Here is a 17,088-nt window from a genome sequence, read left to right on the forward strand (position 1 = left end):
CACTAAGACCACAAAATTTGTCACAAACAAGCAACCCTTCATCCACGACACCCATCTTGCACTAAGCCTCTTTCTTCTTTAGTGCATGATCACAAAAACCCAAGTTCACATGATTAGAGACCTTTTCAAAATCAATCTTGAAGACTACCCCTTTCTCTCTTGAACATTTGTTCTCATCCACCATTTCATTGGACCTTAGAACTATGTCCAAAATCTGCCTCCCCTCAACAAAAGCTCCTTGGGAAATATGAATGGTTTCATGAAGGACTCCTCGGATACAACCTAAAAAGACTTTAGCTATGATCTTATACAAGATAGTGACTAGGTTGATAGGTCTGAAATCTAAAATTTTGTTGATCTTACTCTTTTTTTACACAAGTGCAATGAAGTATAAGCATCATTTTCTCTAATCTCTCGCTCCTTAATGTACTCTACACCCAAAATTCATATATTTCTTTCTTCTTTTTTTTTAATCAGAAAATAGAATGTATAAGAAATAGGTAAAGCAAATACATGAGAAGAATAAGGAATCTTCCCCATATTTACAAAAGCTAAACAGAAATATATATATATATATATATATATATATATATATATATATATATTGACCTACTCCAGTATGTTAATAAGACCTATACATCTATATAGAACCATAAGTGAAAAATCAAAACAAAACCTCTCAATCGAATGAGGTCTTGAACATCTAAACTTCCATGAGGAATAAGAACATTGCAATTGGATAGGATCAAAACAAATCTCCTCTTCTCAATATTCAAAACCTTGTGACCTTCACTAGTATTTCCCAATTGAAGACTGTCAAATATCTACAGAGTTTAACCCATAATTTTCATTTAATCTTAAGAAACCCATGCACATAAATAGAAACACATGGGCATTAAAAAAAAAAAGTGAGAGTAGAAAGAGATGGAACCGTGAGACATGTTTTAAGAGAGTCGAAAAGGCTCTATCTCGTTGAAAGGTTATATACATCTACCCTTTCTCAATACTTTCCCTCTCTTCAAATGGCAAATATTTCTCTGAATATTAAGTGTGAATCAAACCCATATTTGAATTGAAATTGGGATACTAATGGAAGTTTGTCTCTTCTGAATTAGACAGATTCATATCTAAAAGAGGTTGAGAATAATTTCTTTCAAAATTGTCAATTTGTCCCTCTGTTAAAGGTGCTCTAGAAATGTCTGCAATCCAGTAAATAGCTCCACAAATGAATAGATCGATCAAACTGAAAAATGGAAAGATTTGTACAACTCACAAGGACAGAGAAAGACAGAGTGGACAGAGAAAATAAATCATCAGAAAAGAATCACAACATAACCACCTAATTTATCTGACGGTTTCTGCATCTGTGACAAATATAAGAGCAGTGTTACCTGGTGTCAACCTTTTGATGTAAGACAACTAAGACTTGGAAACTCAATCAGTCTCCCATCCAATCATAATCATTCTTGCTACAAGCCCATGTTACAAATGCGTTCTATATTCCTTTCTCCCTCTCAAGGTAAAAACCATATGCCTACTCTAAAATCAATAATAACTTGATTTGGTGAACTCTAGAATTAAAAATATAAAATTTGTAAGCAGAGATTAATAATTAGAGGCAGAACACAACCACTAAGGGGATCATAGAGTTGAATGGCTACCACAAAATCAAAACCAAATGTAAAAAAAGAAAATAAAGGAAAAAAAGAACACACTAAACAAAAATTCAAAAAGAGATTCGATATAAAATATTCATGGATGGTGAATATAACAAAGATCCACATGAAAGCGAGAGAGAACAAAAACCTAGCAAGCAAAAGTACTTCAGCTTTAACAGCATGGAGGCGGGAATTAGCATAAGCAGCAGCTGATTTAAGCAGCTTCAGCTTCCAATGAAGAGTGTCTTTGGGTATGATGTCAGACAAGCCCTAAGAAAGGAAGAAAATTAAAACCCAGAAAATATCCAAACATCCTCATCCTCAGATAAATCAATTAACAACTTTATGAACAAGATAGGATTGTACCGCAATAGTGTTACACAAGAAATCAACCTAGCCTACATTAAACAATGCACCCACCTGTTCTATTTTCCTGCAAGGCTTTAACCTATTGCAATATCTGCAACCTGAAATTTTACCTTACCACAATGAAATGTTCAACATAATTTAACCAAGGAAAAGTTGGAAGAGTTTTCCAGTTCAGTGTACAACTATCATCTAAACTAACTAAATGAACTACGCCCCATCGATAAACAATGAAAAACCAGTTGCCTTTCCTGTACTTTTTTTTTTCTTTTTCCCTTTTTTGTTCTTTGTTAACTTCAAGATCTATTTCAATCTATAACAAATTGAATGTTCCAGGGGAAAAGATTATATTGGAATGCTCCCTCCAACATCCTTCCAACAACTGATGGTAAAATGTATTTAACTCCATTCTGAACTGTTATTTGATCTTAAGTAAATTTCAAAAATAAATAGTACCAAAAGCAATTCTTACACCATAGAAAAAATTTGAAATCAAAAAGTTCAGAGAAAGCATAAGCAGTGGAGGACTTCTTACAGAAAGACATGGTAGCAAAGCAGTGAGGTTCCCAGATAATTGTTCAACTACAAATGGAGGAGGAAGTGTACTATCAATATTGACCATTGCCATCTTCATTGGATCTCCTGGTGTCAAGAAAGTAAGCAACCATAAGATGAGAGCAAATTGAAGCTAAAAACTGAATTGGATAATAAATGATAAAGTTTATCAACAAGCTATATAAAGAAAATATTTAGTAGCTTGTATCGACAAAATAAAAACAAATCATATGAACCATAAGATTGATTCCATGAATAAGTATCTTGATGAAATGGAACAACTAGAAAATTTACATACAAGCCAATTCATGGGCCTATTTGCATCTGAGAACATAAAGAAAAGGAAATGCTTAGGATGCTAATTGTTGCTTGATGAAATGGAATGAAAAAGGGGGAAAAAAGTGAACCCTGAATTTAGCATATCAATCCCATAATCCAAGATCCAGTGCAGTATCAAGTTGCATGATGCATACACAGAACATCCAAAAGGCTATCAAATGCAAGAACTTCCCACTTCAGAGTTCTTCAGCGACTCATTGAAGAAACTTCAAAATAAATTCAAAACAAGACACAAGGATAACTCAATCAACATGATATTTCTGATACAATACAAGTTCAGGATGGGTTACAATAAAACTCCAATAGGTGCAAATGAATGGAAGATCACTCAAAATCCCTAAGGAACGGTACTTCATGTTTCTTCAGCAAATCATTGGAGAAACTTCTAAATAAACTCAAAACAAAACATATTGATGACTCAACCAGCAAGATATTCCAAGATAATACAAGTTCAAAATAGGTTATAGTAAAACTCCCAGGAGGTGCACACAGAATATTTCAATGGAATATCGTTAAAAATCCCCAAGGAACGGTAATTGCAGCTATCACACACACACGGAGGATTTGTCATTGTTGATGTCAATATGGGAGATAATGATGCTGTTGGGAACAGAAATTAACCCTCATTGAGAGGAAAAAGGATGCAACATTAAAGCGGAACAAATTGTGGGTTATACATTTTTAGTTTCAAGATACTAAATACACAAGCTTTAAGTAAATGCCATTGAAGCAACTAGCAAAAGAAGATGCAAACACAGGATCAAGAGCTCAAGAGAGTGATTTGATGGTATAAGGGGGGAGTGCAGAGATGGAATTAATGCTCCAGAGCTTGTATAGCATGCAGAATAATGCATACATGGCTTTAAAATCCATTTACTTGTGCATATCTCTACCAATAACTCAAATGTTTAGATTATCAATAAAAAGCTTGTTATTAATATCTCCATATCTTCTGAAACTCAATATTATTGTAGATATTTCCATTTATGCCTTTGAAAATATATCTAAGCCTGCAAATATGTTTGTGTTTGCATGCATATCAATATGATTATATATGTATAGGAATTCCAACCAAACAAATGGTACATATAACTCAGAAATCATGATTGCCATATGACATGAAAAGTTGACAGAAAAGTTCTCAATTTTCATTTCTCAGTAGGTTTCAGTGAGAAGTCAGTGAGCCAATTGTAATTTCTAGCATTTGAGGTTTCTTTAGATCTTTTTAGGAAGAAATTATAAGCTTATCAAACAGACTTAACAAAATTCAAGCACCCAAAAGATTTCAATCCATGAATTTGGTGGACCTGCTGCAATCCACCAATCCACAGCATGAAAGTGGATTTACCACTTCATCCCATGGATAAGATTATCAAGGACCAAACAATAGTACAACTAGATTGACAAGACTTGTCCCTTGCTTGGCTCAACAGTGATTTTTAACACTACTGGTAAGTCCATATATTTATAAAAGTGGTTTAAAGTACTTCTGTTGGACAACCAGTCTTCCTAAGAAACACCCTCCCTCATGTACAGCCTCATACCTATGTAGAGAGACAAACTGACCTGTAGGCAAAGAAACAGCAAAAAGCCTTCTTTAGGCTTACACATGGACTCAATAAATTAGGGAAATATGGTGAGGTTCAAACTCACCACCTCCTGAGGCTCAGATACCATATTAGGCTACTAATTTTCCTAAAAGTTTAAGCTGATAAGATTTAGGCTCATAATATATATCAGGCTTTTCAACAATGTCAATTTTTCATCAACAGTTCAGGTTGAATTTAAGATTGTAAATGAAACAAAATTCATCCGATGAATGACAAAGAAATATCATTCATTATCATGCTTTCTAGAAGGCAGCCAAAACTTAATACAATCAGGAATTCAAGCTTAGAGAAGCAGCACAGAGCATCAAATAACATAATGTTTGTTTCATAAAAACGGTAATAGTTTTAAGAATGTCTATTTCATAATATTTCCATATAATTTTTCAAAAAAATAAAGAAACTCAACATTGAATTTGAAAGCACATACCCATAATAAAGCTGAGCAGATAAGGCACTGTGAAATGAAGTCCATCAGGCAAAGACTCCAATATAGGGAGCAAAGGTTGCAGCTGTGACCTCCCAAATGATGTTGCTAAAATGAACAACCAAAGACATCAGTTACTACCATGTATCAGTGAACAGAGTTGTTCAACCAGACACATCTAAATAAAATATGATGATAAAATTAAACTGTAAATCTGGAAACTGACCTGGATTTACTAATATCACTACCAGGTCAATGGTAGGATTACGAGCAGCAACAGCAAGTGCCAGGCATCCTCCAAATGACTCTCCTAACAAATAAATGGGTTTATTTGGAGATGAAGCATGCTCAAGCCTCACAGTTTTTTCCACAAGTTTCACCAGACCTTCATACCAGAAAAAGAAGAAAACAAATTGGCATTAAGTTTTTTTTTTTATAATACAGAAACCCACTATTTCCACTTAGCAGGAACAAGGACTGTATATTAGGCATGCCCAGAATAAAACCTGGGACCTCCCATCCCAAAGCAGGAGTGCCTGCCAGTTGAGCTGCCCATAAGGGATTACCATCAAATTATATTGATAAAAACGATAAAATCTTATAAATAGAAAAACAAATTTGCAAAAGCATGACCATAGGGTGCATGCAAGTGTACATGCAGAAATGCACATTGCTTAGGCACCAAAGCACAAATCCTAAGCACTATAAATCCAGCAAAGGAAAGTTCCAAAAAATCTCTCAATAAATACTAATTCCAAAGATTTAAGATATAATACAATATAACGGTATCAATTTCAAAACTAAGGGAAATAATATATAAAAATATTATAATGAACTCCATAAATAAGTGAACTCTATAAATAATTCAAGAAAAATTCTCTGCTATATTTAGAAGCTTTTGCAGTTAGGACCTTCAAATGGCGTTCGATCATAAACAGGAATATGCATGCACCGAACTTCAAAAACCCTGAAATTGAACAATTCAAAATCAGACATTTACTTAAAGTTAACCCAAATTTTACAGAACTAAAGCCTCAGAGGATTTTCCTGAACAGGACAAGTGCAATCCTTAGAGTGGATATGATTCATTATTTTGAATGGAACATATGGATTCAAAAAAAAAAAAAAATCTTGGAAAACCGCACATACACATACTAAGCAAGAAAAGAAAGCAAAAGAAGACCATGAAAGCAATGCATTTGTACAACTATGATATTGTCAATACAACTTCAATTCTCACATGGATAACAGTGCCCATTGAGGAAAATAAGGAAAAACAAAAATAACCTTGTTAAAAAGCATAAATAAAATAAAGCTAGGCAGTCCAAAAAAATTAATTTAGAAATCTTTTCAAAAGAATCTTGCTTTTGCAACTAACAATAAACTACAAGAACATATACAAGTTCCAAGTATCAGAGTGTTTCCCAAGTGTAATGCAATTGTAATTTTTCTAGCTATTCTATCAATTTGATTTCAAAACTGCAGCATAGAAAACAAGCACACTCAAGGCAGTTAGCAATGACTCTAAAGAAGTTGCTCTTTGCTCTATAAGAGGAATTATCTAATCTCAGAATGGTGCCATAAATGCGAAGAAATTGTTTATATGTTCCCCAATCTTTGCCATAAGTCTGATTAGCCTCTAATCGTTTCATGGGAAAATCTGTAGAAATATTCCTTCATGATTATGGCAAGGCAAAGGCAGAAAGTATTCTCAAGAGCTGAAATTTCAGATTGGCATATTTCCCAGGCTCCTCCTGAACAAATTGCAGCTATTGTGGTTATTTCATTTCATGGTTTTGGGGGGGAAAAAAACTAGGGACAAGTGCTATAGTGGGGGGCTGTTGGAGGATATGGATTAAGAATAATGTTAGAATCTTTGAAGATAGGTGGAGGACCTTGGATGTCTTCTAGAATTCCATACACTACCTTACCTTCCTTTGGGGATATGCAGCTAGAGTTTTTGGGGTGTCCCCATCACCAGTGGGATTATGTTGAAAATGAGAGGAGCATGCAGGGATGTTGACAGATAGGATCTAGTTTTTAGGAAGAATTTAAATAAGTCAATATGTTTAGGTTGTTATTTCCATTTATCTAGATTAGGAGTTATCAGTTTGTTCTTTCTTTTTAAATTCAAATAAATCAGGTTATTTGATAGAAACTAAACTGCCGAGATATTAGGAGTAGGTTTTGGACTTGGTTGTAAAATCTTATTCAAACCTAAGTCTATTTAAATGTAATTTCTGTTTGATTTAATAAAAAATTTAATCTTCATACATGGTATCAGAGCTAGAACTCTGATAATTTCCATGGCAAAAACAGCCATGACAGGGTCCTTACGTGGAGACAATCCCAAATCAGAAATCTCCAACAAGACTCACGCTGATCAGCCCATCACAGCGTTTCCCGGCGGCGACAACAGCTCACCCCAGATTACAGCTCACAAACGTAACGGAAAAAACTATCTTCAATGGTCTCAATCAATTAAAATTGTGATTTGCAGCAGAGGAAAATTCAAATACATCACCGGTGAAGCTAAAGCTCCAGCTCCAACTGCCCCTGCATACAAGAAATGATTTGCAGAAAGCTCCATTGTACACGCATGGCTTATCAACTCCATGGAACCCATGATCAGCCGCCGATATCTCTTCCTTCCAACAGCTAAAGATGTATGGGATACTGCTAGAAGAACAAATTCTGATCTTGGCAATGCCTCACAAGTGTTCGAAATTCCTTCAAAACTGAAGGAGATGAAACAGGGTACCAAATTTGTTACTCAATACTTCACTGATCTACAGGACAGTTGGCAAGAACTGGATCTTTTCCTTGAAGAAAATTCAGTGTGTGCAACCTGTAATGTGAAGCAGAGACAGATTCTTGAAAAAGAACGCGTGTACGACTTTCTCACTGGATTAAATCGAGGCCTGGATGAAGTCAGAGGACATATCTTGAGTCGTCTTCCATTCCCAACAACTGAAGAAGCATTTGCTGAAGTTCATAGAGAAGAAAAACGCTGGAAAGTCATGCTGCCAGAGGAAGGATCTCCTAGTGCACCCACCAACAGAAAGCTCAGCTTTTGCAACTAGCAAGGAACAACAATGATTCTAGGACACCACGACGAGGAGAACAAATGTGGTGCGACCATTATAACCGCCATGGACATACCAGTGACATATGTTGGAAAATTCATGGCAAACCTGCAAATTGGGTTCCCCAAAGACAAACTGAAGGACATGCATGTCAAACTCAATCAAACCAAGACAATGAAGCAACAACAGAAAATCAAGCCTCAATTCTGTTTAGCAAGGAACAGACTAAGCAACTCTGTCGCCTTCTCAATCAGTCACCTGCCCCATCCTCATCAACTCCAAGCCTTGGATTATGTTATGTAGCTCAATCTGGTAACTATCACTCAGCCTTAAAATCTACCATTCACTTTAAGGAACCTTGGATCATTGATTCTGGTGCCTCCGACCATATGGCAGGTGTCTCTAATTTTTTCCTCTCTTATACTCCATGTCCTAGTTCTACTATAGTGAAAATTACAGATTGATCCTTGTCTTCTGTTGCAGGAATAGGTTCAGTAAAAGTATCTAAAGACCTAACTCTTAATTCAGTCCTTCTGTTCCCGCCTTAAAATGCAATCTGTTGTCAATAAGTAAACTCACTCATGATAATAATTGTGTTGCTAATTTTCATTCCTCTATGTGTCACTCTCAAGACCTATCATCAGGGAGGATGATTGGTAGTGCTAGAGTTCATGAGGGGCTTTACTTCCTTGAGGACACGGAGAATGAGAGGCGACAAGCCTTTGCGACTAGTATTTCGCCTATTTCTCTTTCTAGTGATAAGAAAATAATGTTGTGGCATCATAGACTCAGCCACCCTAATTTTTCATATTTGAAACATTTGTTACCATCATCCTTCAAGAAAAACTCTTGTTTCTTTCAATTGTGACATCGGCCAATTTGCAAAACACACTCGGGTACCATTTTCTCCTAAACCTTAATTCACAGCGACATATGGGGGTCATCTAAGGTTACCACAATGAATGGAAAAAGATGGTTTGTGACATTTATTGATGATCATACACGAATAACTTGGGTATATCTTCTTCGAGAAAAATCTGAAACCTACCAAGTATTCCAAAATTTCAACAGCATGATTCAAACTCGGTTTCAGGAAAAAAACTGTCTTAAGAACTGACAATGGGAGAGAATATTTTCAATCTATCTTGGGAGAATATTTGCTATAACAGGGAATTGTTCACCAAAGTTCTTGTGTTGATACACCGCAACAAAACGGAGTCTCAAAAAGAAAAAATAGACATTTATTGGAAGTGGCCCGTGCTCTCATGTTTACAATGAACATTCCCAAATACCTATGGGGAAATGCCATTTGAATTGCTACGTTTCTCATAAATCGCCTACCTAGTCGAACCTTAAACTTCAATTCCCAACTGTCCTTGCTTACCAAAACATATCCACACCTTCAAACCGTAAATAATCTTCCCCTCAAGACATTTAGATGCACCACCTTTGTTCATCTTCACTCCCAACACCGAACCAAATTTGACCCTCAAGCCATAAAAACCATCTTTCTTGGCTATTCTCCAACCTAAAAAGGGTACCGGTGCTACTGTCCCAAGACCAAAAAAATATTTATCTCCCGAGATGTCACATTCTTTGAAGAAGTGCCATACTATTCCCCCACTTCGCTTCAAGGGGAGAACCACAACCAAAAAGCTCATGTGTGGGATTGAGACACCATTGCCTTACCTATATCCGAGACTCCATCCATGTCTGCCACCTCATTACCCAAAACCACTACTGCTTCACCCATCACACCCGAATTCACCTCATTTGAGACTGAGATTGATGCTACTACACCCATCACACCCGAGCTCACCCCATCCAAAACTATACCACCATCCGAGAATATGCCACAGCAAACACAGAATATGCTACAGCAAACACAAGCAGTACCGCTCCTTGAAACAGGGGGAGATCTCAATATTCCTAATCAGCAAGAGCTCCGTGTTTATTCTCGGAAACAGAATTCTCAAGGAAACAAGCTGCTCATGAACTCTATGCACTGTCCAGAATCTGAACTTGTGCTAGGAACTAATTCCTCATCTTCAGGTAATCCCGAAAACATTTTTGAAACACTAGATGTGCCAATTACCCATAGGAAAGGTGTTAGATCATGTACAAAACATCCTATTTCTAAATCTGTCATATGATAACTTGTCTCCATCATTTCATGCCTTTACCACAAATCTATCTAGTGTTAATACTCCCAGGTCAGTAAAAGAAGCCTTTGCTGTTCCTGAATGGAAAAATGCAGCCCTTGAAGAGATGCGAGCACTTAAGAAGAATGACACATGGAGTTTGGTGAAATTACCACAAGGCAAGAGTGTGATCAGATGTAAATGGATATTTACTGTCAAATTAAAACCAGATGGATTGATTGAAAGATACAAAGCACGGCTAGTTGCAAAAGGTTTCACACAAACTTATGGAGTAGATTACACTGAGACATTCGCTCCTGTGGCAAAGCTCAACACAATCCGAGTCCTATTATCCCTAGTAGTACATTTAGATCAGCCATTGTTTCAACTCTATGTGAAGAATGCATTCTTAAATGGTGAATTGGAGGAAGAAGTATACATGAGTCTCCCACTCGGCTTTGAAGAAGATAAGAAAAACAGAATGGTGTGCAAGTTAAAGAAATCACCGTATGGGCTAAAGCAGTCTCCGCATGCATGGTTTGATAGATTTTTGAAGGTGATTAGGAGCCACGGATACTCACAAGGGCAAACTGATCACACGTTATTTGTTAAGCACTCATCAGATGGAAAAATCACACCCCTAATAGTATACATAGATGGTATAATACTTACTAGAGGCAACTTCAAAGAAATGGAGGAAATTAAAAGATTGATGGCAATGGAGTTTGAGGTTAAAGATCTCGGAACTTTGAAATCTTTTTTGGGAATGGAAGTCGCAAGAAGTAAGAAGGGCATTTCTATATCACAAAGGAAGTACACGCTAGACTTGTTAGAAGAGACAGGTATGCTCGACTGCAAACCAATAAAGACTCCAATTGAACAAGAAGGCAAGGCAAAATTAATTGAAGGAGATATGGTTGATAAAGGAAGATATCAATGGCTTGTGGGAAAACTAATATACCTTTCACACACAAAACCTGACATCACCTTTGCAGTAAGTGTAGTAAGCCAATACATGCATTCGTCGTGCCAAGGACACTTTGATCTCGTTTATCAAATATTGAGGTATCTCAAGAAGACTCTGGGGAAAGGATTATTTTTTGGTAAAGAAGGAAACAGAAAAGTGGAAATTTTTACAGATGCAGATTGGGCAGGATCCATCAATGATAGGAAATCAACATCTGGGTATTGCACACGTCTTTGGGGGAATTTAGTGACTCAGCACAACAAAAAGAAGTCCGTAGTAGCAAGGAGTAGTACTGAAGCTGAATACAAAGCCATGACTTATGGTATTTGTGAAGCAATTTGGTTGAAACAATTGCTAGAAGAGTTGCGGATCAGTTTGTGAGTTCCCTATGCAGCTCTATTGCAACAACAATGCCACAATCAGCATAGCACACAACCCGGTTCATCATGATAGAACCAAACATGTGGAGGTGGATAGACACTTTATTACTGAAAAACTAGATAACAGAATAATCAGCATAGAGTACATTCCTACAGACCAAAAAGTTGCAGAGATACCCACCAAAGGTCTCTCAGGACCAACATTTGAGTACTTAGTAGGCAAGCTTGGGCTCATTGACATCTATGGCCAAGCTTGAGGGGGAGTGTTGACAGATAAAATCTAGTTTTTAGGAAGAATTTAAATAAGTCAATATGTTTAGGTTGTTATTTCCCTTTATCTAGATTAGGAGTTATTGTTTTTTATTTTTAAATTCAAATAAATCAGGTTAGTTGATAGAAACTAAACTGCCGAGATATTAAGAGTAGGTTTTGGACTTGGTTGTAAACTCTTATTCAAACCTAAGTCTATTTAAATGTAATTTCCATTTGATTTAATAAAATTTTAATTTTCACGTCTTCGTACAAAAGATTATAGAAACCATGCAGGAGTAGACATTAAATGAACATTGCCACCTTATTGGTGCCTTAAACTGAATTTTGACAATTGTCCTTTAGGTAACATAGGACAAATGAGAATCGGCAAAGTGATCAAGGATAATAGAGACAAAGGCTTGGAGAAAATATCAACTAGCTATGATTTGACCATTGAGGCAGAAATCATTGCTCTATTGAAACAGTTGATCAAGGTGGCCCCATTGGGTGGCAGTAATCTCTTACCAGAGGGGAACTCACAGATTGTTCTCTCACACGTTACTCAAATGGCCATACAAATTAGATTTTTGGACTTGCAAGATTATTGACCTGTTCCTTTGTTTGGATTCCTAGGCTGACAACCAGGTAGCACAAAGATTTGGCCTTTCTTCTCTTTTTGCTTTTATGTTCCAGTCTGAAGGATGGCTCATGCGTCCTTTTAGTAAGGTCCCATCTCTAGTTCTATTAATATTATGTTTCTGCTGTCCTATAGAAAGAAAAAAGAAGGGAAAAGAAGGGAACAAAAACCTAAAAAAGAAGTGAAAAAAACCCAAGAAGTCATTTTTTTAAGTAAAAAATTCCAATTATAGACAATCGGAAGCTAGAGGCATAGAGATAAATTTTTCGCTGGAAAATTACCTGACCGAGTAGATTCAAGAAAAAACTGGATTATCATCTCAGGACATAATAGACATATTTTCAGATCCACCATGTCAAGGGAAACTCTTGAATAGATTCATTTATCGCTTTATCCAATACAACTACATATAGCTACAGATTAACAGATATTCATTTTACCTATAAAATAATATACATATAAAAACTTATTTGCCCATATGATAATGAAAGAATGAGAACACTATGACTTACTTGCCAAGAGCTTTATGGTGTAAAATGAGGCCCAATCCAACACCATCTATACCTACATACATTAAAAACAAAAATATATCAGCCCTAATTGTGATTCAAAACCCAGTAACTGGTGATTAAATCTATAAAATCATTACCAAAAAAAGAAAATCAACACAAACAAAAATTCCAAGTAAATTGGAAATGGAAAAGAAAAAAAAAGGTAAATAGTTTGAAACTAAAATTTTTCACCACATGACCAGAGAAACAGAAAACTCTATTCTGGTGACCATGATATAAATATTGACTAAGTTTTGTTGAAAGTATTCATTTTATAGTGACCGAGAAACCATTAAACATGCATAACATCCATTTTTTCAATTTCAAATCTCAATTTTCTCGGTGAATAGACGGTTTTGAAAACAAAAGCACTTCTTTGAAACTAAGATAGATATTTAAAAATCTAAAGTCATCTACATGGGCCCCTAAAGTGTTGACAAGCCTAAAACTCTAACAAGAGTTGATCACCCCTGTAGATACCAGGCCTAAACAAAAGAATTGGGAATTTTTCAAAGACCCAGTAAAATATATAAGAAATTGAAGCCATCTACATGTACCCCTTATTTATAGAGACTTGACTAACTTCAAAATCCACTTGAGAGTTTATAACAAGCCGGTTACTAGGAAAAGGCAAAAGAATTGGAGAACCTTTGAGAGGCTGAAATATACACCATAACCAGAGCCATCTACATGTGCCCAGTATTTCTAGAACAATCACAAACATGAAACCAACTTAAGAGTTTGTCCCCAGAGTTTGTTACCTGGCAAAAACAAAAGAACAGGGGAATCCTTCAAAGGCTGCCCACAGGCCACTGGGCAAAACCACCGGGGTGGCCCCCCATCTGGCCTAATCATCTCCTTGGATATCTCAAGGTAATCTTTTACAGTCTCAGTCCCATAACCATCATCCCACAACACTTCTAACTGTTCCTTGACATCATATTTCACACTCTTCTTCTCCTCAACTTTAGACCCTAACCTCCTATTCTCACCATTGATCAAAGGCTCAATTTTGGACTTATCTCCAACAACAGAAGCTCCATTTACTAAAACTGAATCAGAAGACACCATGGACGAATCAGGGCCCGTTAAACACTGAATTTGTGCTCGATTCCTAGACTTACACTCTGACTTGAGCACAAAACTAGGCAGAGCCACCCGGAAACTTGAAACTGATGCCATGGCATGGAATATACAATACACCAATACACCCCCCTTCTTTCAAGAACTTTCAGGACAAGAGGAAAGGCTATATACAATGTGCTTAATATACAAAAAAGAACAAACCAAATGGGAACAAAACGGGAATTAGAGAGAAACCCAGAAGCAAAATGAAGTGTGGGGTTTCCACAACAAGTAAAAAAGGGAAAGAAATTATTGTGAAGCAGTAATTGGGAAGTGAAAAAATGGACGTTGAAATAAATAAATGAAAATAAAATTAATGGGTTTTTTTCTTTAAACCTTTAACCATGTGGGGTTGAACTATCTTTTGTCAGATAGCCATTCTGACAAGTTGGGTGTGTGCAGATGGAGAGAGAAAGAGAGAGAGAGAGGGAGAACTGTCACTGGGTCGGGCGGTTGTCCACATGCTTGTTGTTTGTCTGGTTGTTCTTGAGCCACCCAAGTCCCCTCTCAGCCTCAGTTTTCACACCGTAGAAGTGTCAGCTACCTTTTGGAGCTGCACGAGATTGGTGGCCCTGCAATGGATGTTTCCCTTTTTTATCTTCATTTGGCATTTTGTGGTTAATAAAACTATCGAAGTATTCAAAAATGCTCCTGCCTTTGTTTTTTTCATCTATGTTTTTTTTTCTTACTTTGGAAAATAAAACAGCCATTTTTAGGTTAATCAGGACTATTAACTTCTGCACAGCTGCCAGTGGTCCATGCTTAAAACAATTAAAATGTGTTTCATGCATCGAAGAAAAAATTAAGAGGTGGGGTGGAGTGATTTGAATCATGGAGATGAAGCTCTAGTTGGTCTCTCGCCTTCACTTAAATAGACATGATGAGAATCAATGACATACGTTTAGGGTTCATCCAGAGAGGAAACGATGGGTTACTCACAACATCATTACCCAATATTAGGGGCACGTCACCATCACCATCACCAACACATCCATTAGCCTTCAATCTACAAGGTTTTGGGGTAATATAAACAATTGATTCAATTGGAAAGCTACCCTCTCATTACCTCTGAACCTACCAACAACAAATTTTGCCACTTGTCTACCCTAAGTCGCCATTTAATTTTTATTGCTTTCTACTTCTTTTTATTGCTGCATTTATTTACTTAGTTTGGTAGTTGGGTGTCATTAATCTAAACCCCATCTCATATCTTAATACCCTTATTCAGCTACTCTTTAAATTTTGATCTACAACCCAAACTAAAAAGTTTGATATGATATGAGACAATGCTATAGATTTTTTTTTTTTTTATCTTTTTTTTCAATTGATTTTTTTTTAAGTGGTTCATACTTTTCTAGAGGAAGGTGTAAAAAATTTCAATTGGATATATTATTAGAAAAGAAAATTAGGAAAAGTGAGTGAAAGAGCCCAATCTATCTAAATTTTGGTAGTTCATCTGCCTACATTTTGGTTAAGAGCCCACAACAAAAAGTAAGGATATGTTTGATTGTTATTTTCAAGAACTAATTTTACTTCTTGAAAACAAAAAACACTAAAAACATGTTTAGAGAAAGGGGTGTGTTTTAGTTTTTTATGTTTTTCGTATTCTCAAAAACCACTTCTTTGAGAACAATAAAAACATGTTTTATTGTTTTTTCACTGTTTAAATAATAGATTGTTTTACGTGTTTTCTTTTCTTTTTTTTTTATGTTTTCCTAGTTGCTTTTTGTGTTTCTAGAAATGTAAACTCCACCCAATCACCATATCCCCATCTGTAAGCCTTTTTTTCTTCCTTAAATTAATGAAATTAATATACTTACATGGTTATAAAATACAAAATCATCATTTATTTAAAAAAATTATAATTGATGTAAAATTTTCAAAATAGAATATCTTTTTTAATTAAAATGAATTGTGCATATAAAAATTATTTATATATTTATAATATCAAGTTAATGAAAGAAAATACTTTATTAATTAAAAAAAACCTTCAAACATGTTTTTTTTTGTTTTATTTATTCTAAAAAAACTTTTTTATTAGCTCAACCAAACATATTTTTTTTTACTTTTGAGAACAAAAAATGTTTTCCAAAATTCATTTCCCAAAAAACAATTTTTTTTTTTTTCTGAAAACACTAAAAACTATTCTTAAAAACTGTTTTCGGAATAATTTTAAAAAACAGCAACTAAACAAACCTTAATCCTCCCAGCGGTAGGAAAATAGTGCTATTCAATTTATTCCATTTTTGCCCTTAGATCATCTTCTCCAACACATGCCTTTTTTCTCTCTCTAAAACTCAAGATGATGCACATGCACAAAGCTTCTTGGGTCTACTCTTTGCCTTAAGGGTGTAATTGGAAGCTTCTTGGGTCCGTCTTCAATTGACTGAATGGATTGAAGGTTGTCTTGATGTAGGTATTTTTTAAGTTTCTGCACCACATTCTTAAATATGAAATAAAATATTACATACAAAAAAACATTTTAAAAACATATGTAAAAGTATAAAAAAATAAGTTAAAAACAGTTCAAATTCTCCAATAAAACTTTATTTAATAAAACATTAGAAAATAGGTTTTCAAAAATTATTTTTCCGTAATATTTTCAATTCTCAAAAACACCTCCCAAACAAAACCTAATTAAAATTATCATTCCAACAATCAAAGATTAACAAGAGTTCATCATAGAAAAGAATTCATTGGGATTGAACATAGTATTTAAGAAAACTTTCCAGTAAATATAAACAATAATAATAATTATGTTCCGCATGGAATTCCTTGGACGAGGGAATCGATGTGCTCAACAATCAAGACAAGCCCGTTAGGCTTACTTTATTCAGTTGAAGTCATTATAAACCCTACCAGTCTATGTTTATTATAAAAAATAAAAATTAAAAATTAAAATTACTAAATAATTTACAAATTTTTACATTATTTCATTTTATAAAAATAATTTATTAATTTTAAATTTTTTTCTCCGCTCCTTTTCCTCTCTATTTT

General features: G+C 35.3%; 1 protein-coding gene across 6 annotated transcripts in view; it reads right to left on the reverse strand.

Moving 5' to 3' along the window:
- LOC100253864 (phytyl ester synthase 1, chloroplastic) overlaps positions 1-14,647 on the reverse strand; it is a 63,738-nt gene extending 49,091 nt beyond the window's left edge. For 2 of the 6 annotated variants that reach the window (XM_010661655.2, XM_002271416.5), the window contains exons 1-7: positions 13,728-14,378; positions 12,928-12,979; positions 5,864-5,919; positions 5,179-5,337; positions 4,956-5,060; positions 2,560-2,666; positions 1,807-1,928 (exon numbers count right to left, since the gene is read on the reverse strand). In XM_010661655.2, the coding sequence (XP_010659957.1) occupies positions 1,807-1,928; positions 2,560-2,666; positions 4,956-5,060; positions 5,179-5,337; positions 5,864-5,919; positions 12,928-12,979; positions 13,728-14,148 (1,022 nt within the window). In that variant the 5' untranslated portion in view covers positions 14,149-14,378. Of the gene's footprint in view, positions 1-1,806; positions 1,929-2,559; positions 2,667-4,955; positions 5,061-5,178; positions 5,338-5,863; positions 5,920-12,927; positions 12,980-13,727; positions 14,379-14,427 lie in introns of those variants that run through there. The other 4 variants (XM_059742580.1, XM_019224953.2, XM_019224954.2 and 1 more) reach the window with 4 other exon arrangements.
- Positions 14,648-17,088: the final 2,441 nt, after the last annotated feature.

The sequence above is a fragment of the Vitis vinifera genome, chromosome 14 (genome assembly GCF_030704535.1).
Source record: "Vitis vinifera cultivar Pinot Noir 40024 chromosome 14, ASM3070453v1".
In the NCBI taxonomy this organism is placed as follows: domain Eukaryota; kingdom Viridiplantae; phylum Streptophyta; class Magnoliopsida; order Vitales; family Vitaceae; genus Vitis; species Vitis vinifera.